The sequence below is a fragment of the Triturus cristatus genome, chromosome 7 (genome assembly GCF_964204655.1).
Source record: "Triturus cristatus chromosome 7, aTriCri1.1, whole genome shotgun sequence".
Classification (NCBI taxonomy): Eukaryota; Metazoa; Chordata; class Amphibia; order Caudata; family Salamandridae; genus Triturus; species Triturus cristatus.
In genome coordinates, this window is record NC_140590.1 from 1,562,383,128 (window position 1) to 1,562,404,641 (window position 21,514).

Consider the following 21,514-nt stretch of genomic DNA (forward strand, 5'->3'; position numbering starts at 1 on the left):
CCAAGTGTATGTAATACATGTACTTTAATGCCTCATTTATCCTATGCATGCTTGCAATTACCAGACTCGGTGGAGAAACAACAGTGGTTGACCTTTAGGACTTAGCTGTGGCATTGCAAGGAGTACAACAGAAGATGTGCAATGTACAACAATAATTGAGATGCATAAAGTACCAGGTTTTCGTTCATTATTTCAGACAGCCAAATGTGTAATTTGAGCCTGGGAGGGGAGGACCCTATATACATTGATGTACAATACCAAGGAGATGAGAGTCCGCCTTGAATCAGGAATTAACGCCATTGGAATCGAAGCAGCCAAATAGGAGGTCTGGAAAGATCATTGTATTCAGTAACATTTATTGCTTGTAAAGTACATATCTATGCATTTGGTACATGGCTCTCAATAGCAATGCTTGAAGCATCCTGGATAGAACACACCTGGGGAAAATAAAGATATTTTAGTAAAAAAAAAAAAAGGCCATTAGATAAAGAACTGGCCAACGTTGAAGCTGGCAATGTGATGCCAGGAACGGTAAAGTGGCACATAGTGCCTTAACAGCAATATACATCACAGAACTAGCACCACTCAAATAAATAACATGGTAGTATGAAAAGCGAACATTTCTCAACTCCTTCCTCTAAAACACACTACATTCAACTCCTTCAGACAGAAATACTTTTTTGCAGAGGTGCAGTTTCAAGAGTTGAGAGATCTTGCCCATTCCTGCTGGTTCTGCAACAGCTCCGAACAAGAATTTATTAACCATTTAAAAAAAAACAAAAAAAAAAAACATACAAATATAGATTTTAACAGTCTCTTCCTATGAGAAGTCCCTTTTACTCCTAATCCCTTCACGTATCAAAAAAAAAATTATGAAGTCCCTTTTACTCCTAATCCCTTCACGTATAAAAAGAAATGTATGAAGTCCCTTTTACTCCTAATCTCTTCATAAATTTGTTTGTGGGTTAGATCGGTGCTAGCGCTAAATTGAGATGGCAGTGCAAGTGCAACGACTGTTGACACTGGTGTCCCAGTGGCATTAGTGCCACTTTCACTGGGGAATATAATGCCAGAGACCCGAGAATACAACCAGTAATATCACGAGGAAACATCAGTGCAAAGAGCATATTGGGGTATTGGTTTCCTCGAGCCACATGTGATGCCCGGGATACTAGTGACAGGAATGCCAGAGGCTAATTTTTTCAGTCGCATATACACCTTAATGTAGCACTTCTAACATTTTTTATATGAGGGAAGCACAGGTGAAACTAGGCTGAGCAATGAAATGTGTAGATCCAACTAGTAAGACCGGTGGCAGGGGTCACAGTGTCATTGAGGCATCCATTTAACCAGGGCATACGTAGGGTCATGGTATTTCTATTAAACTAGAGCAGAAGTCAGGGGCGGCTCCTCCTTTATGGCGGAGGAGTGTCACCCCACTAGGTGGCAGCAGATTAATACACATGGAGAAATAAAAATGATAACAAACCAATTGTATTTTTCTTCTTACCTGCAGGCTGCCAGCGAGGTCATAGGGTGGGGCCCTGCAATGCATGACAACAGTGGGAAGGAGGGGTGATGGGCAGTACTACGTGCACATGACTATTTGGCCAGCCGTACAGTCATGCGCACTTAGCATTTCTCCACCCGGCTGTGTTGTACAGCCGGATGGAGAAAAGCCACAGGCTCCTAGGCACTGGAATAAAATTCCCAGCATGAGGGAAGTGCTGGGATAGGCATCTGGGAGCCCGCGCAGGGTGCACCAGCTGGCCCTGGAGCCCAGGATCGGGGGAGGAGCAACGCGGAGACTGGTAAAGTTTTATTTTTTGTATGTGCTTATTTTGGTATCCCTCCACTGCTGCTTCACCGCTTTAGACCGCGAGCAGCAACCCCTGGCAGGAGTTACAGTTGTTAGAGAGGCATTGGTGCCACAAGCACCAAGCAGTGTGGCATCGGAGCACCTTGGTGCAACAGGTGCTTAGTGATAGTGGCAAATTGGTACAGCCATAACTTGGAGTGTTTGGATTCATTAGTGCAAACAATGCCAGAATTGATGTCGTGTCAAGACTGGAGTAAGTGCTAACCAAGGAAGTATTAAGGCAACCAGTGCAACAAGGTATCATTAACATCAGGGCCACTGGTTAAAGGGTTATAGAGTTATCGGGGAAACCAGTGAAAGGCAGAGGTCATGGGGGGGGGTGTATTACATTGACTAGCATCAGATGGACCCACAGGGCATAATGCAGTGAGATATAGGGATTGTAATATCTGGTGTAAAGTAGTGCAACCAGCTCTGAGGATTATAGTTCAAGAAAGGCAATGCAACTGGGGTAACACTGGTGAGTCCAGCACTATAGGTTAGGGTGCCACTAAGGCAGTATTTTTAGCTATGGTAGGAGATTCACAAAGAGAACCGTACAACATCAGTGAAGTGCAAGGCCAGCAAGCCATTAAGGCAACCAGCACCAGAAAAAAATATTTAACCTCTGTACTCTTTCTCAACTGCCCTTCACGTACATCAGACTAGCCCAACCTAGTGGACAGAACTGGAAAATATGCCAGACCTACAGGTAGAGGCCAAAGGTGCATGTGCGTCCGTCGGGGCATGCTGGTCCCTGTCACCACGTGCAATCCCTATACACATCAGCAATCAGTTCCGTAACAACCGTCAACCTGTAGGATGTTTGTGTCGTGGTTACAGCTATGGAGAGTGGGATGTTGCAAATGGCAGGCGGTCAAGATCTAAGAGTAGGAGGTACTATATTACCTGATCACATTTTTACTATTTGTAACTCCACTCCAAATTTAGCAGATGAATTTAAAGCAGGAAAGAACGAGGCCTAGAGATTTCAGAAAACTGACTGCCAAAGGGAGCGTTTGTGCATGGCCACTTAAAGGGCCAGTGAAGGCAAAAAGAATGTGTGGTGCATGAGAATTATATTTTCACAGCAACACCTTTAAAGTGAGTAATTAGAAGGGCTAATGTTCTTACATCTCACTTTCTGGTTATATCAGAAATGATGCATACAAAAGGCATCCTTCTTGTGTAGCCTGAGCGCTCCAATAAGGCATTTTGAAAATACAACAAAAACTATTTTATGATCACGTGCTCTATGGGGCCATTTCTCACAGGTTGAAAAAAGGAAGGAAGCGACCATCAAAACATTTTTTGATTACTTTGAACAATGAAAGCATTCTCCTCTGGCGAATTTCTGTAGTCTCAGTGGGGGTCAGTTAGCACTTATAGGCTTCCCTGAATACTCTCTCCAGCAACACGATGACCAAATAACAGGATCTGGGAGGGTGACAAACCTTCCCCATCAGTGCCCAACCAAACCCGCTTGCTTCTGTATTGTAATCGAACGAAGTGTCCCATAACTGCTTCTGTTTCATTTGTTTTTAAGTTTTGCCTTGAGGAACCAAGCAGTGCAGCAAAGAGGTGGAAAACCCATCTCCGCCATGTGAGAGGACACTCCACTATTGAGGTAGCTGAATTTTCCGCTTATTTACAAAGGCAGGCGTGTTAACTGCAGTGCTGTGCTTCTGCTCAGTTCCAAAATCTAGTGCACATTTGAAGCATCATGGCACAGACTGCATCCATGGCTGCGGGACCTTCCTCTTGGCATGTTCACACTGGTTAAGACACTTCTTGATGAGATTCTTCAAGAGAACCATCAGGTCATGAAGGTCCCCTAATAATGCACACAGTGTAACAGTTTATTGGTCTGCGATGGACACAGCAAGAGATGGTGGGGCTTTGTGTATATTTTGGAAGTTGTTCTATCCTGGATCACTTTCGTTTTCCTCTTAGCGGTGCCTTTATGAATTTCTTTCCCTTTGTAGTTGTGTCCAGCTATAAAGTATAGCCTCCATAGGAACCAAATACCTATACTGTAAGGCCGCTCTGTAAAAGCTACTTGCGGCTTCGTCACTTATCAAGCGTACAGGGACCTCCTCCACCGGTCTTGAAGCAAGACATGGCTCACTGCCAATGGATTGAGTCGAGTCACGGGAGGCTTGACATGTCGATGATCCAGAAAATCATTCTGAATTTCAGTTCACACCTGTAGGGGACTCGCACAGCATTTCCACTCCACATCCAGCTAAATAGACAGAGACAAGGAAGATGACGTGGTCCGCCTCAGTCCCAAAAATGTAAGGCTAGCTTTCATCGTTGGATGGATTGTTTGTTCTCCTGCTTGTACGGCAAGCACCTTACAGTGGTGTTATCAATTCTGCATTTCTTTGGAGAAATTGGAAACATGTCTGTGCTGCCGAGTATACGCTCCCAATGACACGATGAAACTGGTCTTGCTGCTGACTACAGTAGAGGGCTGTCTCTCTCTAGTAAATCTGCCATGGCCGGCACCCAGCTGATGAGCTGGTGGGTAATAGATAATATGAGCAGAGCAAACAAGAATGCATAATATTTCTGCTCCAGAAAGGGTTGTACCAGGGTCCTATGTACCAAATTGAGCAAAAACAAAGCTAGAGGGGTGAATTTGTAGACGTTTGCACCCTTCTCTCTTTAGAAAGTCAGCTGAAGCTGCAACTCTCTCGTTAACTTTGCCAGGCCCCTAATATAACCCAGTCAGGCCACCTAAATCTGGAAATATTGCATACTGTCACCCAGAAAAAAAGCACGGATCACTACAGCGTCTGCGTTGGCTTCAAAACATCTTTGGCTACTTCACTTGGACCACTGTGGAGAGGAGAGTGTATCAGAGCAGGCTGTTTGAGTGTAACTTAATTAAGACTGTGTGGTCAGCAATGACAGATTGTACATGTATCACTTGACGGGCACGAACCTGTTGAAGACTCATACACTTGCATGTCGGCCAGAACAGACAACTTTACATTAGTAATGGTAGCAAACTACCATAAAACTGAAGGGTTCTGGTGGCTTTACAGTAAAAAAAAAAAAAAGCACCTTTTCTGAGAGAACTGAACTGGCGAGACAAGCTCACAGTATTGTGGAAGATTTTTAAGGGCCGACAGTCGTCCCTTGAGAGGGTTTTCGTCCTAAAGTATTCTTTTATGGAAAGGCAGTGGAACACCGCAAAGTCTTGACATCTACCTGGAGTTTCTCCAGGTGGAAATCTTCCATCTCAATCGACCTCAAGTGGTTGAAAGCTTGTCACGCCCACCACTTTCCACTATTGCCTGAAGGCAGAGGCCCCTCACTGATTCAAATCTGTAATCTTAGAATGGCCATGAGAATGAATAAACTGAAGAGGCAATGGAGTTCCGAGTGAGAAAACCAAGGATATGATTGGAATCTGGAGCAGCATTAAGTCTGCACACACAGAGCTCCACAGTGGTGTATGCACATCCAGTAGCTGTACTTTGGGGAAAAGGTGCGCGACATACACTGATCAAGCTGGCTGATGGAGCAATTTACTGGAACAATAAAGTCTTCGGGAGTTATAATACGTTTTTATAGGTTAAATTCAAGAGGTGCTCAAGCGCAAGCTTTGGAAATTTTCTATTGGTTCGGTCACATTCTCTATTTTTACTGGGTCTCTGGGGCACACTGACCAGGTCTGATGGGCAGCCTACTGGCCCTCACGCCTTCCCCCTGCAACCGGATGGCACAATTATTGGGACCTTCTTTTACTTCATTCCATCATTTCTGAAAGAGCCTGCGTGAGAGTAGAGTGCCCGTTCTCTTAAAATAATCTTAGTACTAAGTAATATTGTGTGTTTTGCTTTTTTTTTTTTTTTTAGATCGGGAGATGTCTGACGGGTCTACAAAGTAAGTCTACTGCATTCAAAGAACTACCCTGGAAATGAGCGGTGATACCCAAGGCTAGGGCCCCATTAGGATGGTTGGAATAACACCGGATAACATAATACAAGGATGTATAGCGGACGTTGCGGGACGCAGAAGCACCTTTGTTGTCACTAGATGTAGCACCTGCATATTTTTACTTCTGTCCGTAAGGTACCATATGTTGGAAAATGGTATTGATGTACTTAAGTGGAGAATACCGAGAAAAAGGACACTTCATCCCCAGAACACTTTTTGTCAGGAGTAACTTCAGAAGCTAGCATCCCACAGTTGGAATGCAATGTCATGAATGGAGATTACCACCGAGGACTGAATTTACAAACCTGTGTAGGTATCTACTCTTCACAGATACAAGTACTGCCCCCTGCTGCCATTTACACTTTAATCTATAGTACTGGCCTATGAAGCATGTGCACATAAGTCTGGAGTGTACCTGGTGCTGACATTTCAGTCTAAGTTCAGGTATAGCCTGCGCTTGCATTTATACCTCTGCAGTATACTGCTCTGTGCTTTCAAAGTTTGTAGTAGTGCCCTGCGCTGGCATTTACGCCTCCTAGCGGCAGTTATGTTCTGTGCTATGTCTTCTATATACATATACATGAGGTTTAAACATTAGGTATACAGTTGGGTGTCAGGTATACGAATTTCAAAGCTGTGCTTTCTTGAAGTCTCTGAGGATTATGTAAAGCAGTGAATTCGGCAGGAGCTCAGCTCAAGGCCTCCTTGACAAGAATCTCCTTTAGGCTTGGTCCTTTCTGACTGCCGACCTCTGAGTCTGTCAGTTTTTGGAGTTTTACCTCCGACTGGCGCTTGTCCTTTCCCACCTTCCACGACAGGTGGATGTGAGCCCTCAGAAAGGCCGGCAGCATCGGATGCCTGTCCTGAGACTCGAGCCTCTGCACCGCCTCCTGGCAGAACTCCTGCGCTTCCAGCAGCTGGTCCATTTCCTGGTGGCAGACCGTGAGCCCTGCTAAGTTCAACAAGACATGGCTGCCGGCGCCGCTCGCGCCGAGATGGTCCTGCAGGTGCCACGCATTGGTCCACATCGCGAGAGCCTCTCGGTACAGCCCCGTGCGCGTCAGCCGCTGAGCCACCTGTAGGTCCCTCAGGTAGAAGAACTCCAGGAACTCTCTGCACCGGCAGATGTCTGGGATGGCGGACACCTGCGTCAGGAAGTTCTCAAAGGCGCGGCTGCGCTTCCCAATGGTTTCGGCGGCAAAGTTCTTGCGCATGCGCTTGCGGGGAAAGACAATCTCGTGCATCTCTTCATGGAAAAGTCTACGCAGCCGTCGGTTCAGCTTCTCTAAGTCCGAGTAGCGGCGGTAGATGATGCCAGGGCATTGGTCGAAGGTACCTGATTTTATCAGGTAGATGGTGTAGACCTAAGAGAGAGAGAGGGCACATTGAGTAATGAGCAAGTTAGATTAAATAAGATAAGATCAACAAAATGGGTGCAAACACAAGAAATGAAAAGGGAAATATAAAATGGAATGGGTGGGAAAGAATACCACAGAGCCATGCTAAACTAATAACCAGACAAGCAATAATCACAGTGAGGCATGCACATGCTATAGTCACCGCAAAACATACTAGTGTCACAGCGGGACTTGCTACACTCATGACAAGGCACTCTACAACTACTACCAAACATTCTACGGTCACTGCCACGCCAAACAAGCGTAGTAGACACTATATGTCTGTGTAAATCCTACGGAGTCGGTAATGCAATATTATAGCATGGTACACATCGTTTACAACGAAGTTGATACATCGCATGCCATTACAACGACCACGTTGTTACATCGCATACTATTACAACGACTTGCTGTAGGGGACAAAGGTTTTAAATCCAACACCTTCCTTAGTGTTGCAGACTGGAGTTGGAATAGTACATTATACTATTCCAAAATCCAGCAACCCCCCCCCCCCACAGCAAGTCATTGTAATGACTTGCATTGTAATGGTATGGGGCGCAACAACGCAGTCGTTGTAATGGCATGTGTTGTAAACGCATGCATTGTAACGTGGCCTAGTCCTATGGCACAGATGGGCGTGGTGTAGTAAAGATTAAGCCGTCTTTGTGGGATTTTAACAAGAAAGATCACCATCTCTAGCTTTTCATATAGAGCTGAAGCCCTTTGAATGCCTAGAATGTTTGACAGAAGTTAGGCCAGAGCGTCATGTCAGTGAAGAGCAGGAAATGAGCGAACTGGAAAATGTGACCGCGGTGAGAGAGGAATTTGGACCTTCTACAACAGAAATGACGTTTATGGAAAAACTATGGAGCCATAATGTTAAATTGCCCATTCCCTGCACATTACATGCATTTGTTTCTGTCACAGAAATGTTCATAGTGATGGATGTTAAGTTTACAAAGCCTCAGGATTCACATAATTCTATAATTTATGTACCCATGCATAGGCATCATTTAGTGGTTGCTACGAGAAGGAGTACATGAAAAGTGTAGTTTTAGTGTTTGTGAGTCAGCGATGCCGTTGGGTGTTACAGCTTAATTGTCCTATGACAAATGACTGATACTGACTGTCAGAAGGCCTGCAGGCTCCAAGAGCAAGGACTGTGTGTGTGTAATCAGACAGAACGGTCAGAGGGTGAAGTACAGTAACACGCAAGATATTCAGTCAGAGACCAAGCTGCGAGGCTGTGAAGCAGCTCTCCAAGGCTCTTCCAGGTGGAGCCCTGGGCTTGAGCCATTCTATTCTTAGATCAGGGGAGACCCGAGTCATTTGCTATAAACAGATTTTGGTTTCGGCACATGGTACTGTAAAGAGGCTGCGGGATAGATTGGAGGAATATGGCTGATCTCTATGGACTCCAGTGTAAAGTTTTTAGGTGGTAAGCGGGAAAAGACGGACTTCTCTTCAGTGGGGCAAGTAGCATATGCGCGAGTGACACGTAAATGGACCATTTGCAGCAGGGATTTGCCTACAGCAGAGAGCCCTTGTGAGTGTAGGTAACGCAGCAAGGGTTTCTTCTAAGAATACATAGATCAATATCTGCCCAGTGATTAATGGTAGTGATGAGAGATAATTAGAGGCCTTTTCTAAATGTAAAGAAAATCAATTTAGGAAATTAGCTTTGCGCTCTCCTTAGTAAGCATTAAATATGTAAAAGAAGAGAGCGGTGAAGCATTGTGGCATGGCCAAAATATATAATAAAAGCGTAGGTGGTCTTTGGCAACAAAAATTAGGTGATCAAGTTCACTCATGAAACCATCACAACGTAGTCGATTCTAGCTCTATTGTTACATATGTACATTACAAACGCCACTGATGTCTCTCCTGCACAAGGCAAGGAGACTAAGGACCTCTGTTGCTAGAGCTGGCCCACACCCAGCTACCCTCGGGGCCACAGCAATACACTGACAAGCCATGACACTCTGCGCACAGTAGCATTGTCAGGAGTCGGATGGTAGAGAAAACAAAGATTACTATAGGAGGAGGTTGTTCGTAACACACCATACAGTATACCAATAACAATACGCAACCATACATGAATGAATGTACAGTCACTACCTGAACTTACAATACTGATAGCCATTTTATTTACCTGTATGAATTACAGAGCAGCTAAAATAAGACCCTCCAAAACGTAAAATCTATCACTTTGAGGGGCTGGGACAGGACCCGAAACACCACTCCGGTTGTTAGAAAAATCTCTGCAGGGTGAGGCGCAGAACCAGGGCTCTCCTAAGAGGTTGTGTCAATGCAGTTAGTACTGCCATCAGGTAACTCCTACTTACAGGGGCATAGCTATTACACTGCAGCCAAGAAGTGGAAGCAGGTATAAATAGTTGGATCTCCTTTATTGTTCTACTCAATATGGTAAAGTGCTCTCTCAAAACGTAGTTGATACTATGACGTACTACTACGTATGTCATACTAATGTGCTGCCTTTCTGTTATTTTAGGCTATATAGACCAATAGAAAGTAAATGTAAAAAAAAAAAAAAAAAAAAAAAAAAAAAAAAAGAGTGGGTACAGAGTGCGTGTTATTTTTTTCATGAGGCTGACTGGGGCGTTCCTGCACAGCAACCTATGGGATGAGCAGGTGATTTAAGCGGCAGGCGGCTTCTACTGAGATCCAATGTCCCGTTACTATGTTCATGTTCTTTCCAGTGCATTACCAAAAGCCCCCCTGTGGGAGGTTGGGTAATGTTTACTTGACCTAGCGTCAAGAAATAAATAAAAAACACCAATGACCAATGCTGTAACATCCGTTGAGAAGTTAGGCTCGGTCTTCTGTATACGTTACACACACGAAAAAAGCTTCTTAGTCTCTAGCTACCATGTTCAACATTATTTGTCCAGGAGTGTGTGCTGCACGTTGAGGCTACAAGGTCCTCAACAGTACAGATCTGTAGCGACGAGTAAGAGTCTCTCTTCTTTGGCATGGACGGACTTCTCCAAAATAGACCATAAATGATGAAAGGGGATTTGGATTGTCTTTTTTATTTTATTTACTTTTTATCATCTATAGAAAGTTATCAGATAAGTAGTGTGTACTACCTTTGTCTGTGTATGAGGGTGGTGTGTGTGGGGGGGGGGGGGGTCGACTCCCTATGAGTACACAACGTGGTCCATAATTATTTTTCCTCCCAAATATTTGCTAATTTGGCAAAATAAGGCAGTCATATAGGTGGTGCTATGGTTTTTCTTTAGCATTTTAAAATTAGAAAGGTCAGAACTTAGCAGCAGCTCTAATGATAGGTACAAGGGATGAAAAACGAACTGACCAAATGAACTGAACAATAGCACACAAATATTCTATTTATGACAAGTTAAAGAGTTTGCCCTTGTGAGCGGGAGTTTATATCTTCCAAAGTTTAAAAATGCAGGGCATGGAGATCTCCCAGGAGCCCCAAGATATTTTTTTTTTTATTGTCAGGCTCGCCAATTGCTTATTAAAATCTCTATGTAACGAGGATTAGGTACTGATGGGTTTTGTGGTTAGTTGACTGAATATATTGGTGAGGGATGGACTTCAGTCACAAGGCCTGCGGCATAGTACCATTTCAGTGTTTTTAGGCTCCAAAAAATGGGTGGCGCTAGACCACAGGATGGATGGGCCTGCGAACCTAATGGCGGTCTCTGCCTTCTCTTGTTGTGCAATAGACTCAGACATAGTACCCTGAAGGTACAGCGTTTCCAAGGCAAAACACAGCTGCCTCATTAAGCAAGACTTGTGTGTATTTACTTATAAAAGGGAACACTTGGCACAATCAACTTACACTAAATATGAGTTTTTTCAACGTGAAGACAAACTTAATTACAATGTGTGGTTTGACTGGCTGCCAGGTTTTAAAGTCAAAGTTTGACACACATTAGAGGAGTAAACATTTCACTTTCATCTGCAGTGCAACCCAAAATGAACTAAGTGTTTGCCTTGGTGAGCAATTATAAATTGAGCGAGTTCGCCCATTTCACATGCTCTTGTTTACACATCAAGAGAGGCTGTCATTTCACACGGGATCTCTAACGTTTTCAAGTGCTCAGAGTTTTGTGCGAAAGTTCAGCGCAGAACTTAGCACAAACTGCACAGCACGTACAGCTGTACGCAAAACACAAAGCTCTGAAGACACGGCACCATGGACACAACTCAGAATTATAGACTATAACACAGGATCTAGAAATGCTCAGTTGTGCAGAAACAGCACGGATGATAATTCACTAAGGGCCAGATGTACGACCCGTTTTTGCATGCGCAAACGGGTTTGCAAACCCGTTTGCACATGCAAAACCATCGGGCCATGTACAAAGCCTATTTAGCCAGTCACAATTTATTTGTGACTCGCTAAACAGGTTGTGCGACTTGCTATTTGGAAGGGACGTTCCCTTCCAAATAGCAAGTCTCAAAACCATGTACTAATGTTTTATGACTGCAATTGCTGTCGCAAAACACTTGCAATCACCACCTACTTCAAGTAGGTGGTAATGAATTTGCAAATGGGAAGGGGTCCCCTTCCCCTTTGCAAATACATGCGAAAATATTTTAGGGGCAGGCAGTGGTCCCAGGGTCCACTGCCTGCATCCTGTTTTCCTTTAAGGAAAACGGGCCGCATTAAAAAAAAAAAAACCTGCTTTATTTCAAAGCAGTCCCAGACATCGTGGTCTGCTGAGCCCAGCAGGCCACCATCCTTGGGAGGGACTGTCATTCTCAATGAGCTCGCAAATTGCGAGAGGCTCATTCATAGTAATGCAAAACAACAACTGATGGACAGAATGCAGAACAATGTCATACATACACCCCAGTACAGAGATCTGGGCCTAAATCCATTGTGTTTTTGTTCACCATGCCATTCCAGTTTGGACCCAGCCATATGCAAATCAGTCTTGACCCTGCGCCCAATGGGAAAAGTCCAGCCCGAACTGCCAGGCCAGGTCCTCACTGGACTGGAATCAAGCATTCTAGGACCGGTTTCAGGCTTTCAGCTCTCATCAGCCAGGATAGATTGACTCCAGTGGCATGGAGAGCACGGGACCCACATCTGGGCATACCCGTCCCACTCAGGGTGACAAATGCAAAAAGAACAAATGATGGATTGAACCCAGATCCTTGTGACTGGGGGTGAATGTTTGCATTGTCCAGCATTCCGTCCATCGATTGTTTCTTTTGTATATGTCGCCCTAATTGGGAAGGGAATGCCCAGACGTGGGTCCCGTGCTCATTATACCACTGGATTCAAGCTAGCCTGGCTGATGAAGAGTGATGCCCTGAAACCGGCCCCAGGACGCTTGTTTCCGGTCCAGGGAGGACCTGGCTTGGCAGTTCGGACTGGACTGTTCCCACAAGGAACAGGGTCAAGACTGATTTGCATATGTCTGGGTCCAAACTGGGGTGTGTGGTGAGCAAAAGAATGATGGATTTAACCCAGATCCTTGTGACTGGGGGTGAATATTTGCATTGTCCAGCATTCTCATTATTATTAATGAGCCTCGCAATTTGCGACCCCATTGGGAATCGCAAACAGTGTTTAACACACTGTTGTACATTTTATTTTGCACCTCGCAATTAGTCGCAAATTGCGAGGCACAAAATAAAATGGTCCTACATCTGGCCCTAAAATGCCATGAGGTTGCAGATGTGACATGTTGCACCCTGTCAATTCTAATGACCTAGCTGAATAGACCAACCACTTGTCCCAGCCTTAGCCACTGAACAATCTCCAATTTGTTGCTTAGTGGCCAGGAGTAGAGCAAGGGCTGGACATACCAGAGAATAATTACCTTCATGACCACTGAAACCAGGGGCAGCAAGAGCAGCGGCATGGGTACCAAAGCGCAAACGTGGGGTAGCCGCTGCAACACTGGGCTGCCCCTATATGACGTGCACGAGAAACAAGATGTAACAGCATACACTACTCTCCGGAGAAGGCTTTGCCAAAACTGCAAACACAGCCCCCTCGGAGACAGCGGAGATCATTCTGCAGAAGCAACAAAAAGCTTTGTGGAAACGACACACACGAACTACAAAAAAAAGCTGAGGAAAGCCAGCACAGTGGAAATTCAAGGCAGGAAACAGCGGAAGAATATGAGGATTACCTGAACAGCTTCTTCTGTGGTAGCAAAAGGAAAGGACGAGAAGAAGCATGAACCCCACATTGCAACTCCTGGGCACACAAATACAGGTACAAAGGCTGTTCATGCTCCTCATTGGCCATGGACACCAAGTAGTTAGTAATTGTCCTCTCAACAAGTGCAAAACTTGTAGTAAGGTTTGCCCTCCCAGGGCAATGCTTTAAATGGTCAGGAACTATGGGGTACTCAGTACCTGCACTTCTATAATTTGGAAGGGATAGTACCAGCACTTCTCAGAACTGCTCCAATGCTTTTATTGGGACATTACCCACACTTCTCAGCAACAAACAGGTACTCTGGGACAAGGAGTACCTGCACTTCTATATTTTCATTTGAAGCACTGTTCTAGAGACTCATTTTTTCGATCAAGGACCTGCGGCCACCCCTTACAAAGGAAGGAACAAGACTCCGATTCATAACATAATCTGCAAGTTCTGTACCTCCTCCTGGGAGGGTCAAGATTCAGGGGGGGTGTCTTTATCAAAGCCCCATCACAGGGAGTGCGTCCTGCATCCATTTCTCCACAGTGGATACACAAATTTTAAAGGACCATCATGTTGTTTTATATTCTATCGATTGATTTGTGTCAGTGAAGCAAGCAGCCGTGCCCACCCTTGGCCCAGTTATCGACATCCACGGTTTTAAGAATTGGATGTGGTGAGCAACTGGCTGAAAAACACCTTTGCGCATCCCATGAAAAGCAACCTTTTGCTCACGTGATCAGTACCTCATGCAATGCGTCAGGAATGAGGCTGTGCTCTTGGTGGAAATGTGTTTAGATGCATCATCTGTGACGGTATATGATTCCAATTCCTGGCTTACAATAAATTCTACACACAACAGGTACATACATATCTCATCAGAGAGTCTGCAGCATTTGCACAGTAGACTTGCTTCATTCTATGTGAATACCACAGAGTTGACACTTTAGTCACATATCTCTTCTGGAGGCATTCTCTAGCTTTTGGTTGGAATGCACATCTTCAGAATATGTTCTGCATTGTTTACAATATGGATTCAAATCTCCTTTGGGGGGGATTCTGCATTGTAAATAATGGATGCAAAACGACTCGAGATTCTGCATTGTTTACGTTGCAGAAGGAAGCTCTTCTTGAAAAATCATCAAAATTGGACCTTCTGAAGATTCTACTTTTGTTTCCTTTACTATGCATGTGGGATTCCTAAATGAGCATTTTTTGGCAATGTGTCTAGAGAGTTCTTTTGTGTGGTTTTAACATGGTTTACATTATAGTCTGATATCTGTTGCAGGGACTACACCATATTTACTCTGGGTGCAGATCCTAATACTGGATGAACTGTGTTTAATCTGTTGATACAGACCCTTTGTAAGGATATTTCAGTTTTTAAACCAACGAGGCAGACTAAAGCTCTGGAATTTTGCAGTGTTGACACTGGATTGATGTGTCCTTGGGAGAACTCTGCTGTGTTTACACAATGAGGATGGATATCGTCACCTATGTCATTCTGCACTAATTCCAGATTGGGGATGATCCTCTTCTACGGAACATTGCTGTTTGCACGGACAGAGGAGTGCCTCCCCACACTGTGGTGTTTGCACTAATCTGCTCTGCAGGGATTTTACAGGGTTTACGCTACTGGCCTTATAACACTTCTGAAGGGATTCGCGGTTTTTACATTATCAATGCGGATTTCAAGGATTTTGAATTGTTTCAACTTTAGCCACTTAGGTGATTTGCTAGGTTTGCAAGCTGGCCATGTAGAAGCAGACCACTGCCGAGCTGGTTCATGTCCCAGAGTTTACAAATCAGATGGGGCCATCTGTGACAGCATATGCAGTGCTAGGATTATTTGTTGTTTACACATGACATGCACATCTGCTCCTGGGGATTCTTCGATGTTTACACTGTCGATGTAGAGTTCCTAAAGCGATTCTCTAGAGCTTACGAGAAAGGAGACAGAGGATATTCTCCATGGTTTTCAGGGTCAATGCTTTACGCTTGCTCTTTAGATTTGGTAAGGGATGCAGATCTCCTGAAGGAATCCTTCTCGATCTACAAAATGGATGTCACTCTCTACTGGAGGATTAAAAAACAGTGTTTACTCTATGGATACACACCCTCTGAAGGGTTTTAGAACAATTTATACCTTGGACTTCTCAGTTGTTTTGGAACAGCCTTCCCAATAGCGTTGTTCTTTTTTTTATTTATTATTACATAGACCATTGGCTGTGACTGCCACAAGGCGCTTTTATAATGCACAATAGGAATTTCTCTTTAGCTCCATAACACACTTCAAAGTCACAGGAGGCGTTATATAATGCATTTGGTGAAAACTTGTATAAGAAAAAACACTCGTCTTCAACAGATTTTTTGTTTGCACAGATCCATCAAAACATGGGATGTTGCCCGGCTAGACGACCAAGTCCAATCTTTTTAAACAACAACATAAAAACCTGGCTAATTTTCTTCTTTATTTTTTCAAAACACCTCTTAAAAAGGCGGGCTCTTGAATTTTTCGCACTTTCTAAACCCAATGAGAGTGAAAGACAGAACAGTAACGGACTGCCCCTGCTTAGGACACAGGTGAAAGAATGCTCACCACATATCTGGAGGCCTTGTCACGGACCACGCTGGCATCAGTCACGTCAAAGGATAGCCTCTGCGGCATGGTGCGGATCTGCGATTTCTTCCACGACTCTTGAAGCTGCTTTGTTAGCATGGATGCCTGGCTACATTCCTCACTTGTGCTTTGCTCTGAGGAGGAAAAACAAAAAAGTGTGAAAAGACTACCTTGTCTTCTTTTCAAAATCGTAGATGCCCGCACTCCCCAATCCCCCCTGACCAGTTAAGTGTGAATAAGTCAGCACTACAAAGGAAGGCCCTTTTGAACAAGAGAGCTTCCAAGCATGAGCTTCCTGTGCAGTAATCTATGCTATTTGTGTATGTACCAAGCAAAGAAGGGTGTCAGATACAGGACTTTGAAGTCTAAAGCTGCACAGCATAGCAAAGAACTCTGTCCATGCGAGTGATCATACATGACTTCATTGCATTCAAAGTATTCTATGCATGACAGCGCAAAAACACGACTACCCCCACAAAGGGAACTGTGAGATGGTGGCACGAGTATAATAGCTAGTGATAATTTGCTTCAAGTGGAGAACATTGTACCTTGAAAGAAGGCCATGTAGACACAAAGGATGTCGTTTAACACCACAGGACCAAACACCGTGTACACAAGAGTGCACAAGTACATCTTGAACAAAATAAATGCACTACGAAGGTCTCGTGTACACAAGAGGTTTCAGACGTCCTTCTCATACACAAATCTGCTCTTTGTGAGTAGACATACTACACAGGAGACATAAAACACACACCTCAAGGTCTGTTGGGAGTCACCGCACAATCTCGCACCAGTTTTCTTTTAGAAAAAGCATTTTGAGAAGCAAATACCTCATGTAAACTAGAAAACCATTCAAACCTCCTCACCATATATAAAAGGGAAGTGAATGAAAACTGTACACCACACAACTTCCTTTGTGTGCCATGCATGGCAAAATAGAGACAAGCGTATAGGCAGAATTTCGTCCACCAGGGCCGGAGCTGGTTTCTAGGGGATCCATGTAAGGTAATCTTGCATTCAATGCATATAAACAGCAATTATTTACATGGTCCGTGAATAGCCAGACAATGTGGCATGGGTCTGGCCCATATCTGCAAGCTTTTAATAGTTGTTAGGGGAACAGTAGCTTTCTCCACTACCCTCCTCTTATGTACTATTGTACACCCTATGGTGGCTGTATCAAAGAACTAACAAACTTCCCAACGCGAGCGTACTGTTTTTACAGTCCTGAGAAAGTCCATAGGATGAAACCCGCCTTGGTCGTTCAGATGATGAAATGTAAAGAGGACAAAAAGCGACAAAACTATGAAGAAATTCAGAAGATCTGCTAGCCTTTTGTGTAGAGGACAACACATAGTCGAAATGATTTAGCTAGTGTCTATGCCTGTAAATCTATGGTGGAATACATTAGATATATCTAGCATCCACTCCAAGGGTTCTATATCGTACTATAGAGAAATATTTAAAAGTACCCTTGTGTGGGGGACAGGCAGAGAGAGGGATGTGGCTGGTGGAGAATAAGTGTTTGCAGTGGACCCCCGATCATGTGCCAAGGCAGGGGCAAATTCAGACTTACAGGAGCTGGGATCATCCTGCTCTCTGAACTTCCCAGCCTGCCACCCTAAACATGGCCTACCTGTGCTCATAGTTGCTGGGTGGTAGACAGCAGCGTGCCTGCAAGCTTCACGCCCTAGATAGGGAAAGCAGCTGTGTTGTGGTCACCAGGCTCTGCAGTAAATAGAACCTAGCTCCTTCAGACGAGGGAGAAAGGTGTTGGGTGACACTGTGGAGCCAGCTATAAAAAGTTAGAGTGCAACTCCAAAGATGTAATAAAATGTGGTGGCCCGCAGGGCAGACAGAAATAAGAATTTTGAAGTGGGGTTCCCTCCCTACTCTCACATAAAAAATATCATGTTCAAAATATTTATATAAAATAAGGCTCGAACTAAAAATCTATATTCTATAGAAACATGTAGCAGATCATTCAAATTCGTTATTACCAAATCATTATTTTCAGATTTAAAAAAATCCAAGTTACATTTTCCGTTGTTTTTTACAAACATCCGATTGAAGAAGCACCCAGCTGCAGTACTTGTCAAGAGGAAGAAGTGAACCCCATAGGTTGAATTGAAAATGCCATTTATACAGAAACAGAGAAACAGATTTTCAAACGCTCCACGACTCACAAAGAGGAGAAAGAGTTGTAAAACAGATAGGGTACAACCGAACTAGTTCAGGAAGATTGTAGAAAGAGACATACTAATTAACAGAATGAACGGAGACAGTGCTTTGGTGACAAGGTCCCTTTTCACTACCTTCCTGGGAAGCAAAATACCACATCTATATGCATAGGTCGCACCATCCTTTATACCTGCTGAACTAGCATGTAGAGACTGGATAAACACCATAGCACATTGTTAAACAGTACACCAGCTGTTGATTAAACAAATGTGTCCCTAATACACACAAACATAAGCACACTGCAACACCTCGACCACCCAGGTTCCCTCATTAGACAAGTGTCGGGACCTTCTATGTGTGGACCCCAGAAGTGCAGGGTGTCTGTACCCACTGTCTCCTTGTCGGCCTCGGAGTCTTGTGGGAGTTCCAGGTCACAGGACGCTTCCAGGCTTTGGCAGTCTAGTTCCTCGTCATCTTCATCTTCTCGGTCACTGTTGAAGCTGAGTGTCCCGCTCAGTCGCATGGACAGACCGTCTGTGTCATCCACTAAGTCCCGGCTCTCAGGACATTCCTCCAGCACGTCTGCATCGAGGCCCCCAGTTTCAGCCTTATCTTCATCTTTTTCCAGCTTTGAGATCGTTCGACGAAGCCGGTGCAGGATCCTGGACGCCATAACTTCTGGCCCAGACCTGTGAAAACAGCACAGAGCAATAAACAACAAATGGAGGGATGCACTCTGCGCATCAATCTCACCCTCCCGCTGATGGTAAAGGCCACGTAAAAGGCTCTGGGAACTAGAGGAAATTGGCTCAAATTCTTCTGGATCCAGTAAGAAATCATCATTTACTTTGTAGCCAACACATCACAGCTCACATCAGAAGAAAAAAAAAAAAAACTGATAAAAGCACAATGATCCAGTCTCCCACTAAGACAACTGTTAAAGGCTGATTTTCTGCATACCTTTTGCAAAATCATTACCACAAAATAAGAGGTTCACATTCTGCCCACTCATCAAGACCAGCAACACACGTGACCTCGAATTGAATGCAATAAGGGAATGAAACTGCAATGCCTGGAACACAGCCCCACCCAAACGACAGAAACGAGACTGAGTAGGCGAGCGAGTCTGCCACATCTGTCCAGGGCTCATAGTACGAGCCGTCCTATCAGTAGCTTTAAGGTGGGAGTCCAGGTTGTTTGCCTCCAACTTGGAAATAAGAATTTAGCTTTCTTCTTTCTCTTACGGATCAGAGTCTACACACCTCTGTCTGCAATGCAATGTTCCTTGCTAGTTTCCACCTCCCGCATGTGAGAAGTTAGTTTAACCTGTTTTTCCTGGCACTGAAGTTAAGGTGTCCTTCACCCTCCTACTCAGATATCTGTAAGACTTTATCTTCCCAAATGAGTTAGATCACCTTTGACTGGCCAATCAATGGATAAACCTGAATACGTATCACTATAATGCCACGTTTTGCTGAACATAGACATTCCCAGATACACGATTGAAAAAGCCGTCCAGACTCAAACAATTATATACGAAGAGCACTTTCTAAAAGATCTTACGTAATCTGCACCTCCAGTCTTACCTGTTTACCCCTAACCTGGCCTACAAAGATCTTGCAATCTTCCGGATGAACTTGATTCACGTTTATGAACTGCCGATTACTGGTTTGTCTGAAACACACCACCAGGCTATGCCCAGGCCTTTGCCCTATAACAAGAAACACAATAAAAAAACGAAAACAAACCACCTGTACCAGTATTAATTGCAATCCCCCCTACACTCCAGTCTCAGAGGCATGTAAAAGCCTTCTCCTCCCCCGTTGGAATGTGGCTCAATCCACCCCCTGCTCCGAAGTTAAATTGCAGCTCTCGGTTTCTCCTTGGAGGTCAGAGTCCAGGCTCCTCCTCAGGCGCGAGATTCCTGGTTCGGGCCTTTTTCCTTAAGTTTTACGTTCAGGGTCCTGTCTCCTGTAACCTCAGCTTGAAGGTCAGTATGTGGCCTCCTTTCACTCTAACCCTTAAAATAAATTCCTGTTTTCTTCTGCCTCAACTCGGACGCCAGAGTACAGCATCCTCTCCTCGCCCCCTCTGTACACATCTACTCATCACTCCCTGGAATAAGTCCTGGTGGACGCAGGAACCAGTCTGTACAACACAGCATCAGAGATGGGTCGCCATCTCCATGATGAGGGAGGGGGGGGGGGGCTCGGTGAGGATTTACAGTACTCGGCTGGCCAGTGGCAACAGAATATTTGTCTAAAAAAAATGTATTAAGGTATTTGGTTGACAATTACAGAATTAACATTAAAAATAGATTATCCCAAATCTTCCTAAAAAAATTATGAAGCGGTTCTATTGTTATATAGATAGTTTTCACTATTTGGACAAAACAGTCTCACTTGGATATTAGATCTATGTAAGATACTTTTAACTTTAATGTAATCCGAGGACTTAAAGGCCTTATATCCCCACTGCTGTGCCCCAGGGGTGTCCGACCTTCAGTCCGGGAGGTTCAGAACCAGGCCACATTAACAGGACAAACACTTACTATGTAAACTGCTTCCATTTAGAATCTGAATATGAAAATGTATCTCGTATAAATTACCTGTAAATATGTCACGGTGGATCAGGCCCCTCTGGGCCCTTGTTAGACACTTCAACTTTGCAGAACTCTCAACGTTTCGCAGTTCCATGTGCAAGTACCTCATTCTTTAGAAGGGTTTTATGTAGCATTCTGGGATTTGTAGTCCTATTTTATCCCTCAATACAATCGGGACAACAAATCACAGAATGTTAATATAAAAATCTGGTCTGGATGAGCTACCCACGCATGGACTGGGACGCTCTGTCGCTGCACAAAAGGGCAGAGTCTGGTTCCATAAGACAGAGCCCTAGGTGATGCTTGCTGCTCTCTGGTATCCTCAGGTGAAACCTTGAGGGAGACTCAGTAGAATCACTGCTAACATCCCACGCAGGAGCCCTAATCAAGGAGTATAGCAGACACAGCAATGCTGAGCCTGAGCTGAAGTTAGCTTTTAACACCCAACAAGAGATATCGGGGGAGCCTTAATACCTACACTCTGGTGCAGAGTCCCGAAGGAGACTTAAAGGGCCGCTACTCGACCCTACTGGGGAGACTCACTGCTCCCTTACAGTCTGAAGGAAACTCACTCTTCAGTGACAAACCCCAAGACAGGCTGGTACTCAAAGTGAACGTACTGCTCACTGGTACCATAAGGAGGATTCCTGAGGGAGTCTTTGAACTGACTGACCCCTAGCCTTATCTTAGGCTCTCCAAGACACTACAATGTAGCTCCCAATATTCCCAGATCCATGCATGATCC

At 44.4% G+C, this 21,514-nt stretch overlaps 1 protein-coding gene across 3 annotated transcripts in view; it reads right to left on the reverse strand.

Moving 5' to 3' along the window:
- Positions 1–335: 335 nt before the first annotated feature.
- Positions 336–21,514, reverse strand: part of SNX21 (sorting nexin family member 21) — an 85,474-nt gene continuing 64,295 nt past the window's right edge. For 2 of the 3 annotated variants that reach the window (XM_085619382.1, XM_085619383.1), the window contains exons 2-4: positions 18,555–18,856; positions 15,966–16,120; positions 336–7,173 (exon numbers count right to left, since the gene is read on the reverse strand). In XM_085619382.1, coding sequence (XP_085475508.1) covers positions 6,499–7,173; positions 15,966–16,120; positions 18,555–18,856 — 1,132 coding nt within the window. In that variant the 3' untranslated portion in view covers positions 336–6,498. Of the gene's footprint in view, positions 7,174–15,965; positions 16,121–18,554; positions 18,857–19,753; positions 19,848–21,514 lie in introns of those variants that run through there. The other variant, XM_085619384.1, reaches the window with a different exon arrangement.